Raw genomic sequence first — 21,949 nt, forward strand, 5'->3', positions numbered from 1 at the left:
TCGTACAGCAATGTCTGAGATGGCACATAAGCTACTAGAACCCCTTGCTACTCAAAATGTGGTCCACCGACGAGCGGCTCGGTGTCACCAGGCCCTGGTTAGAAATGCAGAGTCTGGGGACCCACCCAGATCTGCCGAAGCAGAATCGACATTTGAACAAGACGCAGGTGGTCCCTAACACTCTGAGGAGCACAGGAGGGCCCATGTGCTCTAAAAGACAGCAGAGAGTTAAGGGAGGTGAAGACAGATTTCATCATTTAGGTGAGAAGAGGAGTGCCAGAGGGAAAGGCAACTCCATGTCCTTAAGTATGCCAAAGCTGGTTAGCAAGCTCCAACATGCCAGGAGCTGGCAAGGGCACTTGGCTGGACCTTCCTTATATTTCTTTAAGAGGCACATCGTAATTGAAAGTCACTTTCTTTGGGGCTTTGTATTAATATTCTTTCATATTTATGCTGTTATTACCAATGCAGAATTCTGATTGTATGAGGCCTTAGCTCTGAGCGAGCACGGAACTCGATGCTGGCTGGTGAACTATGCCGACGAGGAATCAGACCATGGAGGCCATGAAGCTGGACCTCAGGCTCCACTCATGACTTGAGAATCGCGCCCCTCAGTTGAGGCTGCTGTGTCCAGAGAGAAACAGGAACAAGGTCTGGAGCATGGCAAACCCGCAGTGATAGCCTAACTAGGGTGAGGACCAGCCTGGGCTCTCCACTGACAGAGTGCATGCTCGTGTTAGCATCTGGTCACAGTAACCACTGAGCACAGCCTCGCATCCCAGGGTCTTGGGAAACCAAGGGCTGGAAACATAAGTAACATGTGCAGGATTGGATCACAGGTGAATGGTAGAGATTCAGAACTTGCCCTCTCCCTCAAAAGGCTGCACGCAGGGAGAAAACCACAGCACTGCACCCACCAGGCCTGGCCTGCGGCTGCGGTCCGTCCTGCCAACATCTGGCAGAACAGAGGAGAGGCCGAGCTCACGTTCACCCTGAGGAACTGAGTGAGTAACGCTGGGTGTCGGGGTCTGGCTGGGTGTTTGGGGGTGGGGGGGATGGTAAAGAGAAGATGATGTCAGAGTCCCTGTCCTGAAGACACTCGGAGACCAGCAGTTGGGACAGACCCTTCCAACAAAGACAGCCAAGTGGTATTTCCCACATCAGAGCTGAGGCGACCAATGGCCCCACGCCAGGCACTTAGCCAGGACTGGTCTGTTGGGACCGCAGCTACTGCAAAGGCTGATAAATCAAGCCTGTGATTAACAGACAGGCATTCTAGGCCTCAACTCTAAGGGCAAGACTGCGAATGAGAGAGAGGTGCCTGGGAAATGACCACTGCTGTTCAGAAGAAAGAACCAGGGTCTTGCAAGAGTGTTAGGAACTAAGGACCAGATTCAAAGGTTTTTATTCAACTCCATTTTCCCCGTCAGGGACTCCCCACCGAGGACTGAGACAGTTCTGAGGTGGACCCCATGTCACACAGACTCTGCATTAAGCATAGGCCTACCTCCCAAGGGTTCTGGTTAAGTGAGGTTTTGCCTTTCCTGAAGTTTTATTTTCTCGTAGGAAATGTTTATCTCCAGCCAATGGCACAGCCCTTCCTATATAGACTCAGAAAAAAATGATTTCTGCCTGAACCACTGACCACTGGGTCCTGCAGCACTTTGTGGCAAAGGAAGGAGGAGACACATTCTCCAGAATGTGAGGGTAAAGAGGAGACATTCCTTACAAAGATGCCAGGCTTCCAGATGGCCACAGGCTGGGAGGGGCTCGGCTCACTGGGAACTGGGAGCTGTGCTCCCTCCCACTGTGAGGAATGGACGGCGGCGAAGGTGTTAGAACTTATTTAAAACCTCAGGGCTCACTCTCATGGACAACAGAACATCTCTGTTCCCAACAAAACCCCAACCTGACTGATGATATTGGTCACCCAGCCCTTTGCACTGACCTTCTCTCTCTGTCTGTCTCTATGCTTTTGCCTTGTTTTCTATTCTGCTGGGGATTGATGGGTCCCAAAGCAAAACAGACAAAAAACAAAACAAAACAAAAAAAAAAACACCCACCATAAAAACCCAAATAACAAATCAGTGAGTTGAACAAAGGGGGTGGGGGGGAGAAAGAGGGTGTTGGAGAAATTTCAAGAAGAGAAATGTTGCCTCCATGTGGAAGGTCATCCAGGGTTCCTGTGTCACTGTCAGTCTCCTCCCACCCAGGAGTTTAAAAGTAGCTGCTGGTCCACACATCATGCCACCGGCCACACAAGGAAGACAGCGGGCAACAGCCTGGGCTCAGGGCCCAGTCCAGAATGGCCTTCCACCTCTCCTGTTATCCCATTTCCTCATCTCCCTACCGCTTACTCCAAAGGTCAGATGGCCTGGTGCCAGAGGGCAGGTGGCATAATGCAGCTCTGGGCAGGACACATTCCCCCATCAGCCTTAGTTCCCAGCATCCCCGAGCATCTTCTCACGCAGAGACAATATCCCACAGACCCCAGAGAGTGGCGGTTCCTTACCAATGGCAGTGGTGAGAAATGAAACCACTTCTGACTCCTTCCCGTCGTTGTAAAAAGCCAGGTGCCAGATGCCTGAATCCAAGTACTGGATGAAGCCGGTCTCATGGCTGGCGGGAGGGATGGCTCCCCGGGACTGGCGCTGAGCCCCCTCCAGGCTCCGTGCCTCCTGGGTCAGAAGCCTCCTTCCATCCAGCAGCTCCACAAAGTCAAACTAAAGCACAAAGAGAGCATGGTTAGAAGCAGATCTGCTTTGCCACAGTGCTGGCTTCTTTCTTCAAGCTTCTCTTGTGGAGAACCCAGGGAACACGCCCGAGATGGGCAAGAGGGGCTAATGCCACATGAAGCTTGATGGACACCTCCAAGTCCTTTCCAGAACCCATGTTCTCAGGGCAATTGTCTGCTTATTCTCTATGGGTGCAGAACAATTAGTGGGTTCTTTTCTGGCCTCATCCTGCTTTGACTTTGGTATATGCGTGGTAAGTCTTCATCCGGCTGAGTCTGGCCCAGGACAACCGAGCTTTTCCAATGGTGGGCACGTGATCAGACCCAGCCATGTAACCAGTGAGCTCCAACTCTGTGGAACCCCAGGCGCCCAGGGTTAGGACTGGAGCCTTGCATGTGCCTTAAATGTCAGTCAAATGCAAATGAAAAGATCATTTATATCTATCTTCTTTTTGTCAATGATTCTGTCTAAGAGCTCCAGTTTCAGGGAGCAGTTTTAACTGAATTAACTCAAAACTCTATCAATAATTACATGCTCTGTCAAACACAATTGCCAATTGATCTGAGCTTGCTAGTATGAGACTCGGGAGAAGTCAGATGCATGGTGTTAACAACAGGAAGATGGTTAAGTCTTACTGGCTTACTAGCAAGCAAATTGAGCTTTCTTTCCTTCTTTTTTTCTCTATATAACTACTTTTATTTTTTTAAAAAAATTCTTTATTGTTTAAAATACTATATATGTCTCCTTTTCCCCTCATTGACCTCTCCTGGGCTGTTCCCATCCCCCAGTACATGCATTCTATGTCTGTAGTCATGGGTTATACTTATATGCATGCATACAAGTCCTTTGGTTGATCTCTTACTCTCCTCTTTCCCCTGCCTTCCATCTGAAGTTGGTCAGTCTGTTCGATGCTTTTATGTCTTTGGATCTATTTTGTTCATCCGTTTATGTTGTTCATTATATTCCACAAATGAGAGAGATCATGTGATATTTATCTTTCTCTGACTGGCTTATTTCACTTAGTATAATGCTCTCCAGGTACATATTAAAAAACAAAACAAAAAAAAAAAAACCAAGCCCAAGATACTTATTCTATCTCATTAAAAATGTCTGAAGGCATGAATTTAGGGCTAGCATCTCAGCTCTACAAAGAAATCAGGGGCCATGCTTTCTCTATTTTTCTGTGACTCCATCCTTAGCAAATGAATCTATCTGGCTGTTACCTAAAAACCTTAATGACTGGTGCTAGGAGACTGCATTTGGCCTGGGGATGTCTGCTGGACGCCTACAGATTTATGTTACTCCAATCCCAGAGCTGGGAGGGCCTTACAAGTCTGTTCTTTACCCATCATGACTGGTAATATGTCAATCATCTGGACTGAGTTTATGAAGTGTTTCAGGCACGCATATGTCTGAGTAAATGCGAAACTACGAAGGAGAGAAAGAATGCCCAAAACTAGGAAAATAGCATGCACTCTGAGCCAGACCCTGCACTAGCTGCCTTATAAATGCTATTCTTTATTCTTCATAACAGCCCTGCAGTGTAGGTCTTGTTCTCACTGTTTGACAGATTAGGAAATTGCTCTGAGAGGATAACAGGCTGCAGGTTTCACAGCTGATAATGAGAGGTCTGTTGGATTCAAACTCAGGTCTGCCTGACTCCAAAGAGCACACATTTTTTCCTCTAGATTATATTTCCCAGAATTTAACTTAGGAGACTGGGTGGTAGTAGAAAGGCAATGAGACATTTCCTAGAATTCCCTTCCCTTAAAAAACCCCAGGGATGTAACCCTGCATATCTGAAAGGCAGGGTCTGAGAGAAGGTAAATGGATAAATGGATTATCCTATATAATAAAAGCCTAATATGCTAAGTGTCCAACCATTCTACTGTTCAACCAGTCCCTATGATGTGTACTGACCACCAGGGGGCAGACATTCCAATAGGTAGGTTAGCTTGCTGCTGGGATCCAACCAATCAGGACTGGGTGAGACAGGCCCAACATGCCCTGGAGCCCTCCCATGATCCTTCCCCAGCTGGATCATGCACCGGTGGTGTATCTTGGCCTGGCCTGTGCCCTCTCCCAATCCGGGATCCCTCAGGGGATGTCAGAGAGCCAGTTTTGGCTTGATCTCCACAGGCCAGACTGAAGGACCCCACCACTAGTAAATATATAATATTCCCTTCAAGCTGAAGGATGCAGGCTTAAGCATTAGGCTTCATGTCTATGGATTAAGAGTTGAGGTAGGCACCCTGGAGACCAGCAGGGCAGGTGGGATTGCGGTTACCTGTGTGTGTGAAGGAGGCAGGCCTTTTCTGCCATAAATGCCGACCAGCGCCGCCTTTCCCAGAGACACATTGAATTTCAGATGCACGGGATGGTCTATGAACACCTGAGATCTCCAGAATGTGCCAGGAGGAATCTTCTGGGAAGCCCGTCTCCCCACGTCGATTTCTCCTGAGTCTATAAAACTGTCCTCTGGAAAGAAACTACTGGGCTTTCCTACCAAGACACAGGAAAGGGAAGACAAAACACCACAATTAGACACAGTGAGTCAAGCCATTAGTGCATTCAAATGATCAGGGAGCCCCTCTGCCTCGCACTCCTCTCTACAACAGTCTGCTGCCAGCCACACCCTCACCCCCCAACTCCCCTACTGAGAGTTAGCAGTGCCCAGACATTTTCCCAGTGATACTGAAATGGTTTTGGTAAAAATATTCATTCCTCCACAAAAGTGTGGGTCCTCCCCAAGGGCCATCTGTTTACTGCATCATTCCACAGCTTGTTAAGATATATTTTGATCCTAAAAATAATTCTTTGCTGTCACACATGAGAATAAGTGTGTGTGTGTGTGTGTGTGTGTGTGTGTGTGTGTGTGTGAAATCGTACATGCTAAAATAGAAAGAATAGAAAGGCTGGAGGAAACAAGATGCTATTATTCAATTTCCAACTAAGAATGGTCCTGCCGGCTGTAGGAAGCAGGACCCAAGTGGAGTAAGGCATTTTACAAGCTCACCAGTTTATATATAACTGGAATTTAAATTCTGAGGCTGAGATATGTGGATAGGGTTTCTGTTGGAAACAGGGTTAGGGCTGGAGAAGATGAGGAAGAGAGGGGGAAAATGCTTCTTTGTCTAGGATGGGAGGTCTTTGAATATCATTTCTGTGCTAGAGAGGGTAGAGTTGAAGGAATTTCGCAAGTTCAGGCACAAAGGCTATGGCATGCTTAGAAACTTGACCCAGGCCCCCAACCATAGAAACTGCATGGAAGTCAGGGTTGGTGTGGTTAGGAGTATGGTCTCTTGATTATTTCTGTCACCAATCAGGGGAGTCACAGCTTTCTGGGGGCATCCCAAGTGCCAGGAAGGAAGACTACTTATCAAACTTCCTCTATGTAGTAATTAAACACATTCACATGTGAAAAATATAAACCCTCATTTCCTGCCAGACCTTGGCCTTCTGAGGCGTTGGGAGGGAGCAGGAGACTCTAGGGATATAAGAAGACCACCCTTAGGATGATGACAAGCCAAAACCAAGTCAACATATTATTTGTCATTAGAAAGCACCCCCTGGCCATCCTAGTTCCAAGCCCATTGTGTTGTTAGAGCTGTTGGAAGAGACACTTTAGAGAACAAGAATCCATTTGTAAAGAAAACACGTTTCTGGGGACTTTTTATGAAAAACATTTGGGGAATAAGAAATTAAAACGTCTTTTCCCCCTAGCTTTGTAAGAGTCCTTACAAAGCACATTTTATGCTGAAATGGAGCTTGGCAGGGCACTGTTGTAGTCATAAAATATTGTACTGTTTTAAATAATACAATTCAATTTAAATGTTAAACTTCTCCATATGTTATCATTCCCTTATAAACTCCCAGGCAGAAACATCAGGTTTTTAGCTTCGAACCATTAAATGTTATTTTAATTAAATATATGCCAACAAAAAAAAGTTAAAATGCATGCTCTCAATAAAAGTACCACTAGTATTCTGTCATTAGTATGGGAAAGAGCTTGCATTTAATTCCTTTGTGGAAGCAATGTGCCCCAGACTTTTACCTTGAAAGTGGAGACAGGCACCAACCGCCACTCAGTGGTTCAAAGTTCAAAGACAGAAGCCAAATTCGAAAAGCATTAAGATGGAAGAGAATTACTTTCCCATTCTTCCTTATCTGATTTCTGGTTTCCCAATACCACAATCCTTTTATAGTCCAGGTAGAAAATAGTATACCCTTGAGCTTCTAATTCTGCCAGGGAAGCAGAAGTCTGAGGGAGTACGAAACAAAAATGGGATGAGTTCTGGGCTTTTTACTCCTAGAAACTGCACAGGGAAAAAACACGAGATTGCTAATTCTAAGGACTCGTTTCCTTTGTGAGTGGGTGGGAGTCAGAGCTGGTGAGAGTGGAGAAGGGCCTGCCTCCCACTAATCTGTATGTCTGAGAATAAATAACAAGAATGTCTCCCGCATTTCAGCACGCTGTTGGGAAACCAGGCACAGTTCATTTTCCTTTCAGTGAGCATGTCTGCAGGAGACAGCCATTGTAGTAGCTCCTTCTTTAGCCTCACAGGTCAGGGGCCAAGCCCAGAGATTCTCAGGAGGTCTGCGGCCCAGGGGCATGAATAAGTTGGCTCTTACTCCAGAAGAGGGAGATGCAGAGGGAGGGGGATATTTTTTTCTAACACTCTAGTATTTCACCAAAGACGCCAAAATAGGGGGAAAATTGTCTTTGGTGTACATACAATGAAATAAAAATACTGTAGTAAATTCTGGTCTAGGCATGCCCCACCCTCCGGCCCAGGACTTTGTGCCTTTTTTTGGCTAGAATGTAAGGGCCACTCTGGAGCTTTGGTTCAAAGTGACCTTGGACCAGAAGGCACCCTGTCTAGATTCTTAGGAAAGGGGCCACAACCCGGCCTAAAGGCCATGTTTGAGAGGGGGAATTTAACCTCTATTATTCTTCTTCCCCTCTGGTCCTCAGAGGTCCCCTAGGCTAACCACCTGGATGAGATGGGGGCTTTTCAGGGGAGAGAGCTGCAGCCTGCTGGGTCCTGGGCCTGATGGGAAAGAGGTGTGAGACTGACTGGACTGAGGGCTATTCCGAGTAAAACCACCCCATCCTTTCCTGCCTTTAAAAAATCCATCTAGCTCTCTTCTTTTCAGATGCCATAACCAGGATTCTTTGCTCTTAATTCTGAGCACCAAGCTGTGAGCACTAGGACAGAAAACATCCTACTACACAGAAAAACCCAGCAGTGATGGAGAAATGAGATGGGTAAGAGGCAACTGGAGGAGAAAAGGCCTGTGTATAAAATTTATTTCACCCCTACAGACATTCTGGAAAATAATAATAATAATAATAGTAATAATAATAATAAAAAATAGTGGTGATAGTAAAGAAGGTAGAGGTAGTAATTTTAACTAATATGCATTGAACTCTAACTACTTGAGGGGCAATCTCATGTATCTTAGGTCAATTAATTCTCACACGATTAAATGTATATCCTGAGGCTCAGAATGCTTAAGAAACACTGGGAGATGAACCCATTCGGAGTTCACTTTTACTATTAGAATACGGCTTCTTAGAGCATGACATTGCTGAATGGTTAATCACAACCCTTCAAAGACATTCTCGATGGCGGCAGAGTACCCTGGCCCTCTTTAAGGGCGAAAGTCCAATTTAATGCACAGTCTCTATGGGCTAACTAGCAAGGCTGGAGCAGGCAGATCCAAGACCCTCTGACAAACTTCCGGGCATCCTGGGGTACCAGAAGTCGATAATTTTTATGAAGTCGGAACCTGCAAACAGGCCTAAAAGGTGACCGTCAGCATCTCGGACATTATTCATAAGAAGAATCCAATCAGTGGGTGCCCCCAGAGGCTTAACAAACTGCTCAAAGTACTTAACTCAGGATTAGGGACCACCAACAGCAGGATTAGGTTTCACAAGGCAGATTCGACTGATAATGGCCCTTTTCTTTGTAAATATATACAAATTCAGGCTTCCTGTAGCAATGCTGTGCAAATACACAATCATGTTTATAAAATAAATTTCTCAACAAATTTCTGAAATGATCGGGTAGCTCAGTAAAATGTGCAAGACTTGGAAGAACTAAAATTTCATGCACTGCCCAGTTACTTTCCCAAACTCAGTCCTAAATTGCTAATCAACTAATGTCTTCCCCCTCTCCTACCCTTTTTTTGTTCTTTTCAATGCAATAACTTGCACAAAGGATTCTTTAGTTTCCTTAGCAACTGTTTGAAATTTATTTGGTTATCAAAATAAGCTGTTTCATTTTGGAGAGCCCAGCTGAGCCTGCATGCAGCAATTTGCATGGTTCAAACTGATGGGCAATTCTGATTTCATTGCAGAAAGAAGAAAATGCTATCCCTAGTCCGCCAATTCAACCATCAGAAATGCTTGTTTATTCATGGCTTTTTTCCCCTTCTCCATTAATGCATAACATAAGTTCTTGCTGCTTTACTTGCAAAAGCTGCTGTATTTGGTTTCTTCCCTTTGACAACCCTAAAAGGGTTATAGCCACGTTGAAAATATAATATATACTGCAGTTTGATGTTATTCTCAAAGACATGGTGAACATTTAAAATACCGTTTCATCATATGTTTTATTTGCATTACTAAATAGTATTCAAAAAATGCCCTGATCCTCTGAAGGATCTTTGAGGATAAAATGTTAATCAGTCTGGATTTCTGAGATTCTAATAACTGATATGGAATGACTTTGAATTTGAATAGACAAGAAGAAAGAAACAAGGATTTGTTGAGTGCCTTTTCATCCTTAGCATTTGAAAAAATAGGTATCATCCTTGTTCTACAAATGAGGAAACTAAGACCAAAAGAGATGAAATAGCTGGCAAGAATATTAGAGCTGATAAATGGCAGGGCCAGGAGTCAAACCCTGGACTGTCTACTGCAAGGCCCATTTATCCCTTTTTTCATCACACCCCACCGTTTTCCCCACCATTGTGGGACAGAGTCTCTGAACCTAATTCTGGAATCAGCTCTCCTCTTTAATACCCTCACCAGGGGCAGGAAATATGCACTCACATCAGGGATAGAAATTTTCCCTCTTGAGATGTGTCTAAGGAATTCGATTTTTGAATGTCATGATTAAAAGCATTAACTGAGTAGACATTGGTTTGACCAAGGCAAAAGAAGTTAAGAACCACGTGGTCTCATGTAAACTATAGGAAGCTTTGTCCACTGTTTTTTTGTTTTGTTTTGTTTTTGGTGTGTTTTCTTGTCACAGTAATTGCTTTCCATGCTGACCACTTTCCAGCACTGCACTGCATTTCAGGGGTTGGTAAATAGGATTTCTATTTGCATTAGTAATGACAGATAATACCTTTAAGCAAAACTACTCCAATTAAAGTAAACCAATAAGCTGGTGCAATTATATTTTGTCTCTTATCTGCGCCTCCTGCTCCTTGCCTAAACAACCCACAAACTAATTTCATTAGAGTGAGAGACTTCAGATACATCCAACTCCTGTTTAAAGAATGCTTGATAGAGATCATGGGGGTGGAGGGGAGAGGAAATACATTTTGCTAAATGAGACCCTTTGCCAATAGGTTTAGGGTTAAACATATCTTCAGTCTGCATTTGTGCATGCTGATCTAAAGACCGTCTTCATTTCCTGTGTATTCATCTGCAGCATCTGACACTGTAACCGGCTTGGGCATCACGAGCCAACAAGCAGGACCATGGACAGGACTAACTTGAAAATATTCTGAAGAGCCATCTGGCTAGTCCTCTGATGATTCTGTGACTAATTTCATATGTAGAACTTGCTAATTAGAATGGGCCTTAGAGATCATCTAAGAGATCATCCACAACCTCCCTGTAAAGAGAAGAAAAATGAAGCCCAAAAGGTCTTTTCAAGGGATTTGCTTAAGGTGACATCATAGGCAGCTGGATTTGAATTCAGGGCTCCTGATTCCTAAACCAGAGCTCTTCCCGTGGTTCTATGCACCTGCCCCCCTATCCTAATACAGGGCAAAGGAAGTGTGAATTATTCAAGGTTTGAAGTCTTAAAATTCAAGGTTTGAAGTCTCCTTTGGAAAGGAGAAGATAAGCTTTGTTCTGTGAAAATACCCCCAGTTCACATCCCTTAAAGATGACTACAGGTAAAAAGTTGTTATTGGCCTTGGAGATCATCATTTCAGAGGTCATGAGTAGATACCCCAATAATCATATGCTATCCTATTAACCAAACTGTTGCTTGGAAGGCAAATCCTGAAAGGCCAGAGAAGCTCAGAAACCATGACCTAAAAGTTAAATGAAAGGAAAGGTACGATGTAAGCAGTAAGAATAGGAGGCAGCTATGGCCACTTTGCTGACTGAGTTAACACCAGAGAGAGAGACAGACAGACAGCAGGTCACAGCAGAGGCAGGAGAACAGATGGCCACCCTGCCCAGAATGACCTTCTGACTGGCTCATAAGCTCAGACATCTTTCCTGGTACCATTTTCTGTGAGTTTGCATCACTTGTGGCTGACAGTGAAAGAATTTGTATTGATGGCATGCTAGAAAGACTCCTAATAAATTCAGAACATGGGTCTAATGGTGTTCCATTTAAGAAAGCCAAACTCCAAATGTCACCACCATTTTCATCAATGATAGAAAAATAAATTCATGCCTTAGTGTACAATGGATTTCTCATCCATGTCTCCTTCAGGGGCTTGTAACCATAGGGTTAGTCGGGAAGGACAAGTTGTGGGAGAATAAGAGCCACAGAGACCTGGGCTCAGATTCCAAATCCATTATTTACTGGTGGGTGACTCTGGCTAAGTCACTTCATTCATGTGACCTCTAGTTCTTGGATCTAAAATGGTTATAAACAAATCTACTTACCTCACAGAATCCCCGTGAGGATTAAATGAAATGCTCTTTACAAAAATCTTTAAAATGAGCACACTGTACAAACACTAATGATTATTGGTACTGCATACGAGGAAACCAGAGCTCAGAAAAAATGAGGCGACTTCCTCAAGGTCACATGGCTGGAAGGTGCTAGACCACCACCTGAACTGGTGTTTCCATCAAACCACAAGGGTCCAAAAATATTTCAATGACAACACAGCATCTACCCACATCACCAGGCTCTGCTCCCAGAAATGCCCCTTCACCCCATGAGGTTGCCCCCCAAGAGCTTGTCTGGATCCCACATAATCAGAGGCAGCCACCCCAGCAGTGAGCAAGCCCAGAATGCTTCCCTGGAGGCATGAGATGGGATACCGCTGAGCACCAGGAGCCCCACCCAAGCCCTGCCATGAGCTCACAGTGACAGTGGCTGTGATGAGGACACAGGTGGACTGGCAGCCGGTGTGGCGTGCAGAGGGATGGAGGAAGCGCAGAGCATGGAGCTGTGAGTCAGGCACATGGCGCGCATAATGGAGGTCTCCTCAGTTCAAAGGCAGACACAGAGGACTCACGACACGGACAACACAGCAACCCTACCTTCTGTGGCTCCTTTGCCTTTCCTGTCAGGGATCTCTAACCCAGTGCCCCCTGAGGGATACAGGGAGACGTCGGTTGGCACAGGCCAACTGCTGGCTGTGTTCTCCGTGATCTCATACATCTGCCCCTCCATCGGCTGCAGGTGCCAGTTTAGGCCAAACAGGTGCATGGCTGTGGTGAGCAATGAAAAAAGTCATCTTTTTCTGCTGGAGGTGGAAATGAAACTTCCAAGCCATGGGGGGTAGGGGACAGGTGGGATGGGGAACACAGGGATTCAGGTCAGTTCAGTTCAGCAAGTAGCCCCTGAGGAGAGCTCGTGCAGTGCTAAGCCCTTCAGAGGGGACGGGGGCCGCAGAGATGACTGAGGTGTGGACCCTGCCCCAGAGGACTCACAATCTAGTGGACCTGGGAGGGGGAAAGGGAAGGGAGTTTCAGGTCTGGGATTTGTGTTTTACTTCAAGGGGAAAGTTGCCATTTTTATCACAAAGGGTTAACTTTCTTAATACCAAAATAACTCTTGCAAATAATAGGCAAAGTCCAACAACTCGGTCGGAAAACAGGCATAGGAACAGACACTTTACAGAATTAGAAATACAATCGGCTCTCAATTATATCAAAAGAGACTCTTAACATCACTCATAGGAGGAGAAATGCCAGTTAAACGTTGAAACTCTATTTTTCACATATGGTTTGGCAAAGATGAAAGGAGGTTGAAAATACACAGTGCTGGCAGAGAGCAGGAAACAGGCACTCTCATACTTGGCTTGTGCGAGCAAAAGCTGGTATACATCCCACGGAGGGCAATTTGACAAAAGCTGTCAAGTTTAAAATACACATACCCTTTACCCTGGAATCAGCTTCACATTCTAGAAACTTCTCCTCCAGACCCACTCTCCAGATACTCACACACACACACTAAGTGATGGACGTACACTCATTGATAAGGCTATTCACTGCAGCACTGTCTGTAATAGCAAAATATTGGAAACCAGTCCCTCAATAAAGGGCTAGATACATATACTGTGCGACCATACAAAAGAGAGTGAGGAAGTTTTTTGCATGTATTTTTCTGGAGGGAAAATTATAACTTGCACAACAGTATATTTGATATACTACCACCTTCGGGCAAAAAAAAAAATTCCTATACTAGTATATGTACAGAATATTTCTGGTAGGCTATGAAAGACAATGGTGGCTGTGGGCGTGACCTGTGAAGGAAGGAGATGCTAAGTGAAAGGGACAGAGGAGAGATTTACTTTTCACTGTCTATCTGTTGTACATTTCAACTTCGTAGCATGTGCATGTATTTCTGTTTTAAAAATACTTTTCCAAGGATGCAACTGCTAAATAGTCTTGTGCAACAGTCTAGATGGCCCATAAGATGCCGAAGAATGGACATGTCCCTAAAGATACTCAGAGCTAGAGAAGAAGGCTAGGAAGCCAATTCCCAAAATCTAGTACAAATGTCTGCTTAAATCCCATCTGAGGATTCACAGGACTTGAGCCTTGACGGTACTCTCCCTTCTGGGATGGCTACCCTGACTCCCCATGTATGCAGTTATGCACTGCAGTGCCAGGACTCGCCCAGCATCCTGTGTGTAGCATCATGTGTTTGTTCAATAGGCGAACACTTTCTAAAGGCCCACTCCATGCCAGGATCTTTGACTGGTCTGCAGAGCCAGAACTGAATCAGATAGCCCTGCTTTGATAAGCTCACAGTCAAGCAGGGGAGACAGACAAGCTACAGAATGTTCTGAGGGACTAGAAGGCCCAGAGGAGGGGATGACTGACTCACTAAGGGGCTTTAGGGACACAGGGGAGAATCTACAGAGATATGAAGGCCCAGAGTAATTAAGTTTACTAAGGACCTACTGTGTGCCAGGCAGCATGCTGGGTAATTTGTATACATCCCATCTAATTGTCATGGCCACCTTGCCAAACCCAACTTAAAGCTGTGCATATTAAGGCTCAGAAGGTTAATGAAAATTTTGAAGATAAAACTATGATTTATCGAAAGCATACCATATGCTAGGTATTGTGCTAAGAGCAGTAAATGTCATATTTCCTTTAATCCTCATAATAATCCTATGAGGTGAGTGTTAATAACCCTATTTTACAGATGAAGAAACTAAGACACAATGACATCAATTAACACATAGAAGGTTAAATGGCTAACAAGCAGCAGATTGAGACAAGTCGCAGAACCCAAAACTGTTCAAATCCCGAAATCATACACCTTCCGTCTTTCTGGCTTGAAGGCCCAGGCTCTCCCCACTTCCCCAGGCTGCCTCTCACTAGCTCTATATAGCAAGGTGTGTGAGCCTGATAAGGATATTCCCCTATAACATATCAAGCAGACTCTGAGGTTTTTTGTGCCTTTCTAGGTAGCAACATAGGATTCTGTGAGGCTGACAGAAGGTGGTGTTACTTGGCCCCAGCCTATGGCCAGGTCCACTGATGGTGGTGTTGAGGCGCCATGTGACTGCCTTCAAGACACACACACACACACACACACACAAAACAAAACACAACAACAAAAACAAAAACAAAAACAAAAACCTTGGAGGCAGAACACAGCACATCCTTTCGACTTCTGGTCCAGGCACAAGCCAACCAGAGAATACACACGTTTAATTTTAACCAGCAGGCGTACCCTGATAGCAGGAACTGAATCTGACCCTGTGTTTTCTCTTCGGTGACTGTGGTGCAGGGGAAGTGTGAAGGACCAAAGGTAAGAAAACTGGGTTTGAAAACTAACTGCTACTTTCTAGCTGCAGTGTTCTCACCTGAGACACAGGGATAAAAATGTTTCAAAGGGTTGTTGCATCAGAGGAGATGAAATGTGGCTAGGGGCTTTGTAAATTGTCGGTATATGGGATTAACTATGTTTTATAACCATTATAATTGTACCAATGATGATCATGATAAAATAGTAGCTAACATTTATTGAGCACTTTTTAGGTCTCAGGCACTAAAATGCTGTACACTGCTTTTGACTATCTCTGTGTAGTTGTTAATAGTAATAAAAGTTAACTTGCCTGGAAGAAATGAACATTCGGCTATTTCCAAGGCTGGATTAGCTTACATTTCTGCTTACCTTCTTACTGTTTTAATCTATATATTGGCAACTCCAAGGTGATGGAGAAATTGTTTGAACTATGGACAACTCAGATCTATGGAGTTCAATGTGCAGGGCCTCCTTCCCCATCAGAAGCAATGATTGCATCTCAGTGTGCAAAAGTGCTGTCTTGTTCAAATGTCAGAGCATTAACTCATCCCAGGATGAAGAGAACTCTCAGAGTATTGTGAAGAGAAACATTTTTATTGTCGAAGCTTTCTCTTATTTTTCACAAGATGCAAAAGCAAGTCCTTGCTTCAGTCATTACGCTAAGGGGGAAGAAAAGCCAGTGGGAGAAGTGTCACGGGTGAAAATGATCACAAGACCTGGTGTCCCAGGGAAGGGAAGGAGGGCAGGCCGGTCCCAGCAGTGGGGCAGGCTGTGGACCTAAAGCTAGGTGAGCGTTGGCACTCCTTCCTCTTAGCTGTGGCCTCTCCCCTCACTCCCCAATCATAAACAGAGGCCCCACACAGCTGCGACCCAGGGAAGATGAGCTCCTGAAAACCATCTGGGAAAGCAGAGGTCTGGGTTCAACTCAAACTTGGATCCTCCCCAAAGATGCGGTCATTCAGAAAACACTTAGGAGGCTGGTGGGCAGGGAAGTGAGCCCACAGTCACCCAAACTTGGCTGAGCAGAATGAGCTTGCAGAGTAGGATGATGTTGGGTTAGAGATGTGAAGCTTGAATAGTGTTGCCTTAAAGCCAAAAAAAAAAAGAAAAAAAAGAAAAAGAAAAAAAAAAAAAGGGACCCTTTGTCTGTGACCCAGAGTCTTAAACATAAGTCACTCCGATGTTTCACTGAATTGGCTGGTAGGTGGTTAATTTCACAGTTCTGGGTTCTGGGGGAGGAGAAGAGAGAAGGAAAAGAAATAGTTTGCCCTGTTTTCTTCCCAAAGGACACAACCCACGGTCAGCCAGACTGTTCAAGAATACAGATCTCAAGCAACCACTCCTCTATCATGGGTGATCATCAAAATAATAATAGCAACACAAAACCAAATACCCAATGCTTTATCTACATTATCCAATTGAGTCCTCACATAAAAAATCATTCTCAATCATTGGAGAATGTATACAATGCAGCTGGAATACAAATGGAGCTATACGAATACACCATGATTTACTCAGAGAAGTAAAGTAGGTCAGCTAACACCGCACAGCTGGTGGAAGATCGAGGCAGGTTTCAGAGTCAGGGGCCAGTGTTCCAAAGGACCTGGAAGTTAACAGCCATGGATCCAAGAAAGCAAAGAAATGGAAATGCCCCTCTCCAGCTTGCTCTGACAATGGACCGGACCATGGAAAAGTATAGATGTATCATCATAGTCCTGGTTTCCTGAGGAATCAATCCTAACCACCACCAGCACCACCAGCACCACCAGCACCACTACCACCACCACCATGAATGCCCACTACAGAATTATCTAAATCACACCCTGTGGTGGTCTGTATTTACAACTGTGCAAAACTCTCCTCCAGTACACAAAAAGGGACATAAATAAGAAAATTGATGCTGGTTTTGCCTTTCAACTACTTTGCAATTCAATGAAAAGGTGAAAAGATACTAGAGTTCAGACAAAGGCTGTGGAAAGGCAGCAGGTTCAAAGATCACCCACTTTGAAATGTTAATGATTTCTGAGAGCCAGGAGCTAGGCTGAGGGAAGTTTCTTATTCCCTCAGCTCTGGTCAATCTGATGGGAGGCCTGACATTTCCCAGTTGCCTTTTCCTGCCCAGCAAGACAAGAGAGATGGCTGAGAAAGTGCAAGCTCCATCTTGACATTTTTAAGAAAAATGCTCAATAGATGTGCAGACGTTGAAGGCTCCAGGCAGCACCTGGCCAGCAGGATGCAATTAACAAAGTCATTATGCAGGAGTCACCAATACAAGTACAGGAGACTTCTCCCTGCACAATGCAAGCCTCCTTCCAAAAACCCAATGCATCTGTCACTCAGCAGTTCCGGGTAGTGAGTACACATGGTTATAACCACAATTGCTGATTCCAGTGGTGTTTTTGGTTTCAGAGACAGTGGGAACCAACTTAGCTACACTTTTCTTATATTAGTGGTCAGGTTGTTTTGTTTTATTTTATTTTTTTTAAATAGCATCATTTGTGTAAAATGATGTGTAAATTTTGTGTAAAAAATTGGTGTAAAAAAATGTGTAAGTCCCTGAATTCTTTGACTTATGGTTCTCTGATGGGGAAAACAAAAACCAAAAAGACCAAACACAAACCATGACACTTTCATTCCCCAGGTTCTTTTCCTGATTTTGCTATACAAAGCCACGGCATTCAAAAGTCTCAAACCAATAAGTTACATACACAGAGATGTACACTGCAGTGTAATAGCAAAAACATTGGAAGCCACAGAGATGTCTAAAAATAGGGAATGACTTAGCTAAAATATAAGACAGGTACTGGACGGAATACAAGGTAATCATTGTAATAAATAACCATGACAACTAGCAAGGAGGGCAAATGCTTACAACATAATGTTAAGAGGGAAAAAGCAGGACACAAAATTGCAGGTTTCTGCTGACTGCATAGCTATAAAACCAGATATGCTTATGAAAAAAATAATCTGGAAAGACATACCTAAAACTGACATCAGGCTTTGAGTTATACCGGTAGGGTTATGGATACGTTTTCTTTGCTAGTTTCCAAGCTCATGTCAGTACTGTTTTACATTAAAAAGGAAGTTCTATCACTCAGCTTCCAAAGCAACAAGTAGAAAGGAAGGACCAAGAGAGCAGAGGGGTGAGACCCTGACTTGGAGTGAGTAGGTCAGTCACTTAGGCAAGGGGAATTATGTACTTTTTTTTCCATTCAGTTCTAATGTACACCTTAAGGAAATTATGATTCTCAATTTACAGGTGAAAAAATATGAGCCTCAGAGAAGCTGCATGACTTTCTCAAAGACACTGTCCAGATGGGAAATGAGAGTCACCTGGGAACCCAGATCTGACTGGTTCTCAAGTCTAGGACCTCCTCCTGGTATATCATACTGCTGGTAGGTTACATGCCTGAAATTAAGTTAAAATTAAAAAATAATTAAGGCAAAGCCTCTGCTAACAGCATAGCCAAATTTGCTCTTTTGAGATGGTTTGTCAAGGGGCTTTCTCCTCAAGGACAAAGCATGGGGCTCCATCCTTCCTCTTAGGCATGGCTGATCCCCACAATCAAACCACATAAACCCCCCAATGTTGTGTGGCTCAGTGGTTAAGTGTTGACCTTTAAACCAGGAGGTCAGGGTTCAATTCCTTGTCAGGGCACATGCCAGGTTACAGGCTCAATCCCCAGTGAGGGGCATGCAGCAGACAGCCAATCAATGATTCTCTCTCATCACTGATGTTTTTCTCTCTTTCCCTTTCTTTCTAAAATCAATAAGAAAATATTTTTTAAAAAACCCTACATAAATGAAAATAAGTGACTTGTCCATTGGCAGAGTTAGTCCTCGAGTTCAGCTCTCCCCAGAGCACTCAGAGTTAGGCCAGTTATTAGTTTTATGACTTTGGGCAAATTACTTGGGCTCTCTGAGTCTCAGTTTCCTCGTGTGCAAAATGAAGATAGCAATAGCTACCTCAAAGGATTAAATGAAATTATGTACGTAATTTGCTCAAATCTGTGCCTAGCACGTACGTAGTAGAAGCTCAATAAATGGCAGCTGTCATCCTGTTATCTTGCTATGTTGGTTTTCCTCCTGTTATCTTGCTATGTTGGTTTTCCTAATTACTGAAACCACTGCAAGACTTGTTAAAGCTAGCTCTGTTACGTCACCTTTCCCTTCTTTTTATATATTCTCCCAAACTCCCCTTTCTGCCAACTGTGAATTTCTTCCAGCTCAGGGCCCTCTGCTCTCCTGCTTCCCCTAGCTGACAGCCTCAGGAACTCGAGCCATTTGCCCAAGGGCTACATGAGTTTTTAAAAGTGGGATCGCTATAGAGCAGCCTAACAGGATCCCACTGGTGACTATGTGTGGCTAATTTTAAATCAAGTAAATATATTGCTGTTCTTTCTGTCTCCAGATACACCTGACTGCCACAATCAGGGTTACTGTCTCTCAGCCCCAAATTAAGTGTTTTCTGTAGAATGGACTCTGGCACAGTTAATCATTTTTCTGTACTGTGCCATGCTGGGGCAGGGTAGGAGGGGGGTGAGGAGGGAAGCCTTTTAGCAAGGATTCCTTGGTGGCTGCTTGATATTTCCGTAAATCAAGGTGGGGTTGGGCATGAGTGAGAGGCTCGGGCGCAGTGCACCTCTGAAGTGGGAAACAGGCACGCCCACCTCGATGCGAAGGCAAAATATCAATTTTGCCAGTGGGCTCTGAAAACTGGTGACAAGGCAAGTTGCAGGAGAAGCACGGCCGGAATCTAATTTGTATGGAATAGAGCGAACGGCTATTATTGCAGTAATAGAATAAGAAAGCTGTCATTTCTGGGCACCTTTCACCCGACAGGCTCTGCGAAGACTTCTTCGGTACGTAACTAATGTAGAGGTTGCCCACCTCCGCCAACCCCTAGAGTGACCACAGCCCAGGCCCTGCTCCAATCCCAATATCCTGCTGGTCCCAGAGCCAGGAAATGAAAGGCACTGAGGCTCATGGCTTAGGGGCAGCACAGCCTTTGCTGCCCTGCCCGGCAGCGCTGACCCCTTCTCTGGTCCTCATGTTCATGGTGATGCGACTTGGCTCATGTGATTTAACTCTTTTGAGCCTCAGTTTCCTCTTCTATAAAATGGTGACAAGAATACCTAAATCTAAGAGTTGTGAAAAGAAAAGAAAAGAAAAGAGAAGAAAAGAGAAGAAAAGAGAAGAAAAGAAAAGAAAAGAAAAGAGTGTATTTTATAAGTGTGATATGGTTGGTGCTTGGCATCTACTCAGATATACAGCCAGTGGGGCTCTCTGTGCTGGTACCATATCATCATATCATTTTTTCCCCCCCATAATTAGGGTTTTCACTGAGAATGTGAAGGAAGGAGGTTTCTGGAGTTGATGACCCTGAGTTTTGGTCTGGTGTTGGAGGCTGTTGCTAGGACTGACAGTACAGCCACAGGGTGGAGACTCAGACCTGACCAGTGCCTCCTGGCAGAGCAGCTGCTCTGAGCTCCCTCTCTAACCTCCTAGTTCGGAGCTCTGTCTGGTAAATGACCCTGTCATTAAGTCACAGCAGGAAATCCTGTAAGAGCTGTAAAGCCATCTTCCTGCTTGTTCCTCCATCAGCACGGCCCTCTCAGATTAAAGGAGAGAGAGAGTAAAGGGAATGAGCCCACAGACCTGCTGGGTCAGGCCACCCTGAAGCCCTCTCTTCAGGGCAGGGAGTATTCCTTTCACTTCCATCTCCCAGCACCTGGTCCACAGGAGTGAAGAAGAAAAGGGGGAGAGGAAGGAGACAGGCATAATTAGGATTATTATTGACATAACAGCTGCCATGTATTCTAAGTGTACCGTGTGTGTGATGTAATGCTGGAGGATTCGCATTCGCCATTTCATCTCAGAATCCTTTAGAGCAGTTACTATTAGGAACCCCACTTTTGGATGATGCATCTCAAAACAGTAGCAAGGTAGATATCATTAACCTAATGCATCTCCAGGAAACCGAGGCTTGGGAACTGCCTGTCATTGCACCATTCACCATGGTGGCACCAAGTCCAACACCAGGTCCGGGGCACTTGAGATGCCGAGCTTTCCTCCACCCGGTGGCAAGGGAGTGAGGACAGGCTTCCACTCAGTCCCCAATCAGCACAAACATACAGTTTCTGATCCAACTGCTGTCAACAGAGCACACGGTCCAGGAAGGGGACTCCACAAAGAGGAAGTGCTCAAACCTGGTACAAGGCCCACGGCCCTTCCTTCATATTCAAGGCTTAACTAATGGCCCAGGCATCAAAGACACTGGGATGGCCAGCCTGTTCCAGCTGCTCTGTCGGGGGCAGCAGCCAGCAACGCCCTGGCAAAACCATCCTGGGCCTGGTAAAGTGCCCATCACTGCCCGGAGAGGAGGGGCAATGCTGATTCGAAGCTCTGCAGTTTCTGTCTTCCTTCTCCTACAATTTGCCTTGTCACCAGTTTTCAGCATTTGTGGCACCTGCATCCACGTGCCAACAATATTCACAATGCCATCTAGGTGCCTGGATTTAGCAAAGGACCAGCCTCTCACACGTGGCACATGGTTCCCTCCTCCACCTGTAGCAACCTTCAAGGGGACAGGGAAAAGCCATGGGTTTGGCAAACACTGGGGAGCTACAGGAGAATGCCTGTTGCTAGGTAGCATTTCCATAGCTACTAGAAACACGCGGTGATAGGGCTCCGGAGAGCAGCACGCCCACTTCCTGATTTCCTTTGGCACGCCAACCCTGTAACTAATTTTTTTCAATGATCAAAGTCAATTAGGAGGTGGTCCCCACCGTACCTCTAAATGGAGTTTTAATTTGTGTATATATTATTAGGATAGGCCTTCTCCCTCTGGAACATTCACTTTGGTGAGAGGAAGGAGGGCGAACAGCTTAATGTGGAGCCTGCCACCCGAGTTTGTGACTTGGGATAATATTTCTTCGTAATAAGAAGCATTTTGAAAAAGCAGTTTAAAATCTCCTAGAACAGAGTTCTCCTGCCCCCATGGGCATTTTC

At 44.9% G+C, this 21,949-nt stretch overlaps 1 protein-coding gene across 6 annotated transcripts in view; it reads right to left on the minus strand.

Annotated features, from left to right (window-relative positions):
• TENM4 (teneurin transmembrane protein 4) overlaps positions 1-21,949 on the minus strand; it is a 547,191-nt gene that overhangs the window by 164,846 nt on the left and 360,396 nt on the right. For all 6 annotated transcript variants that reach the window (XM_045577427.1, XM_045577429.1, XM_045577432.1 and 3 more), the window contains 3 exons: positions 12,211-12,381; positions 5,023-5,237; positions 2,513-2,723 (listed from right to left, as the gene is read on the minus strand). In XM_045577427.1, coding sequence (XP_045433383.1) covers positions 2,513-2,723; positions 5,023-5,237; positions 12,211-12,381 — 597 coding nt within the window. The remainder of the gene's footprint in view (positions 1-2,512; positions 2,724-5,022; positions 5,238-12,210; positions 12,382-21,949) is intronic.

The sequence above is a fragment of the Pipistrellus kuhlii genome, unplaced genomic scaffold (genome assembly GCF_014108245.1).
Source record: "Pipistrellus kuhlii isolate mPipKuh1 unplaced genomic scaffold, mPipKuh1.p scaffold_m20_p_9, whole genome shotgun sequence".
Classification (NCBI taxonomy): Eukaryota; Metazoa; Chordata; class Mammalia; order Chiroptera; family Vespertilionidae; genus Pipistrellus; species Pipistrellus kuhlii.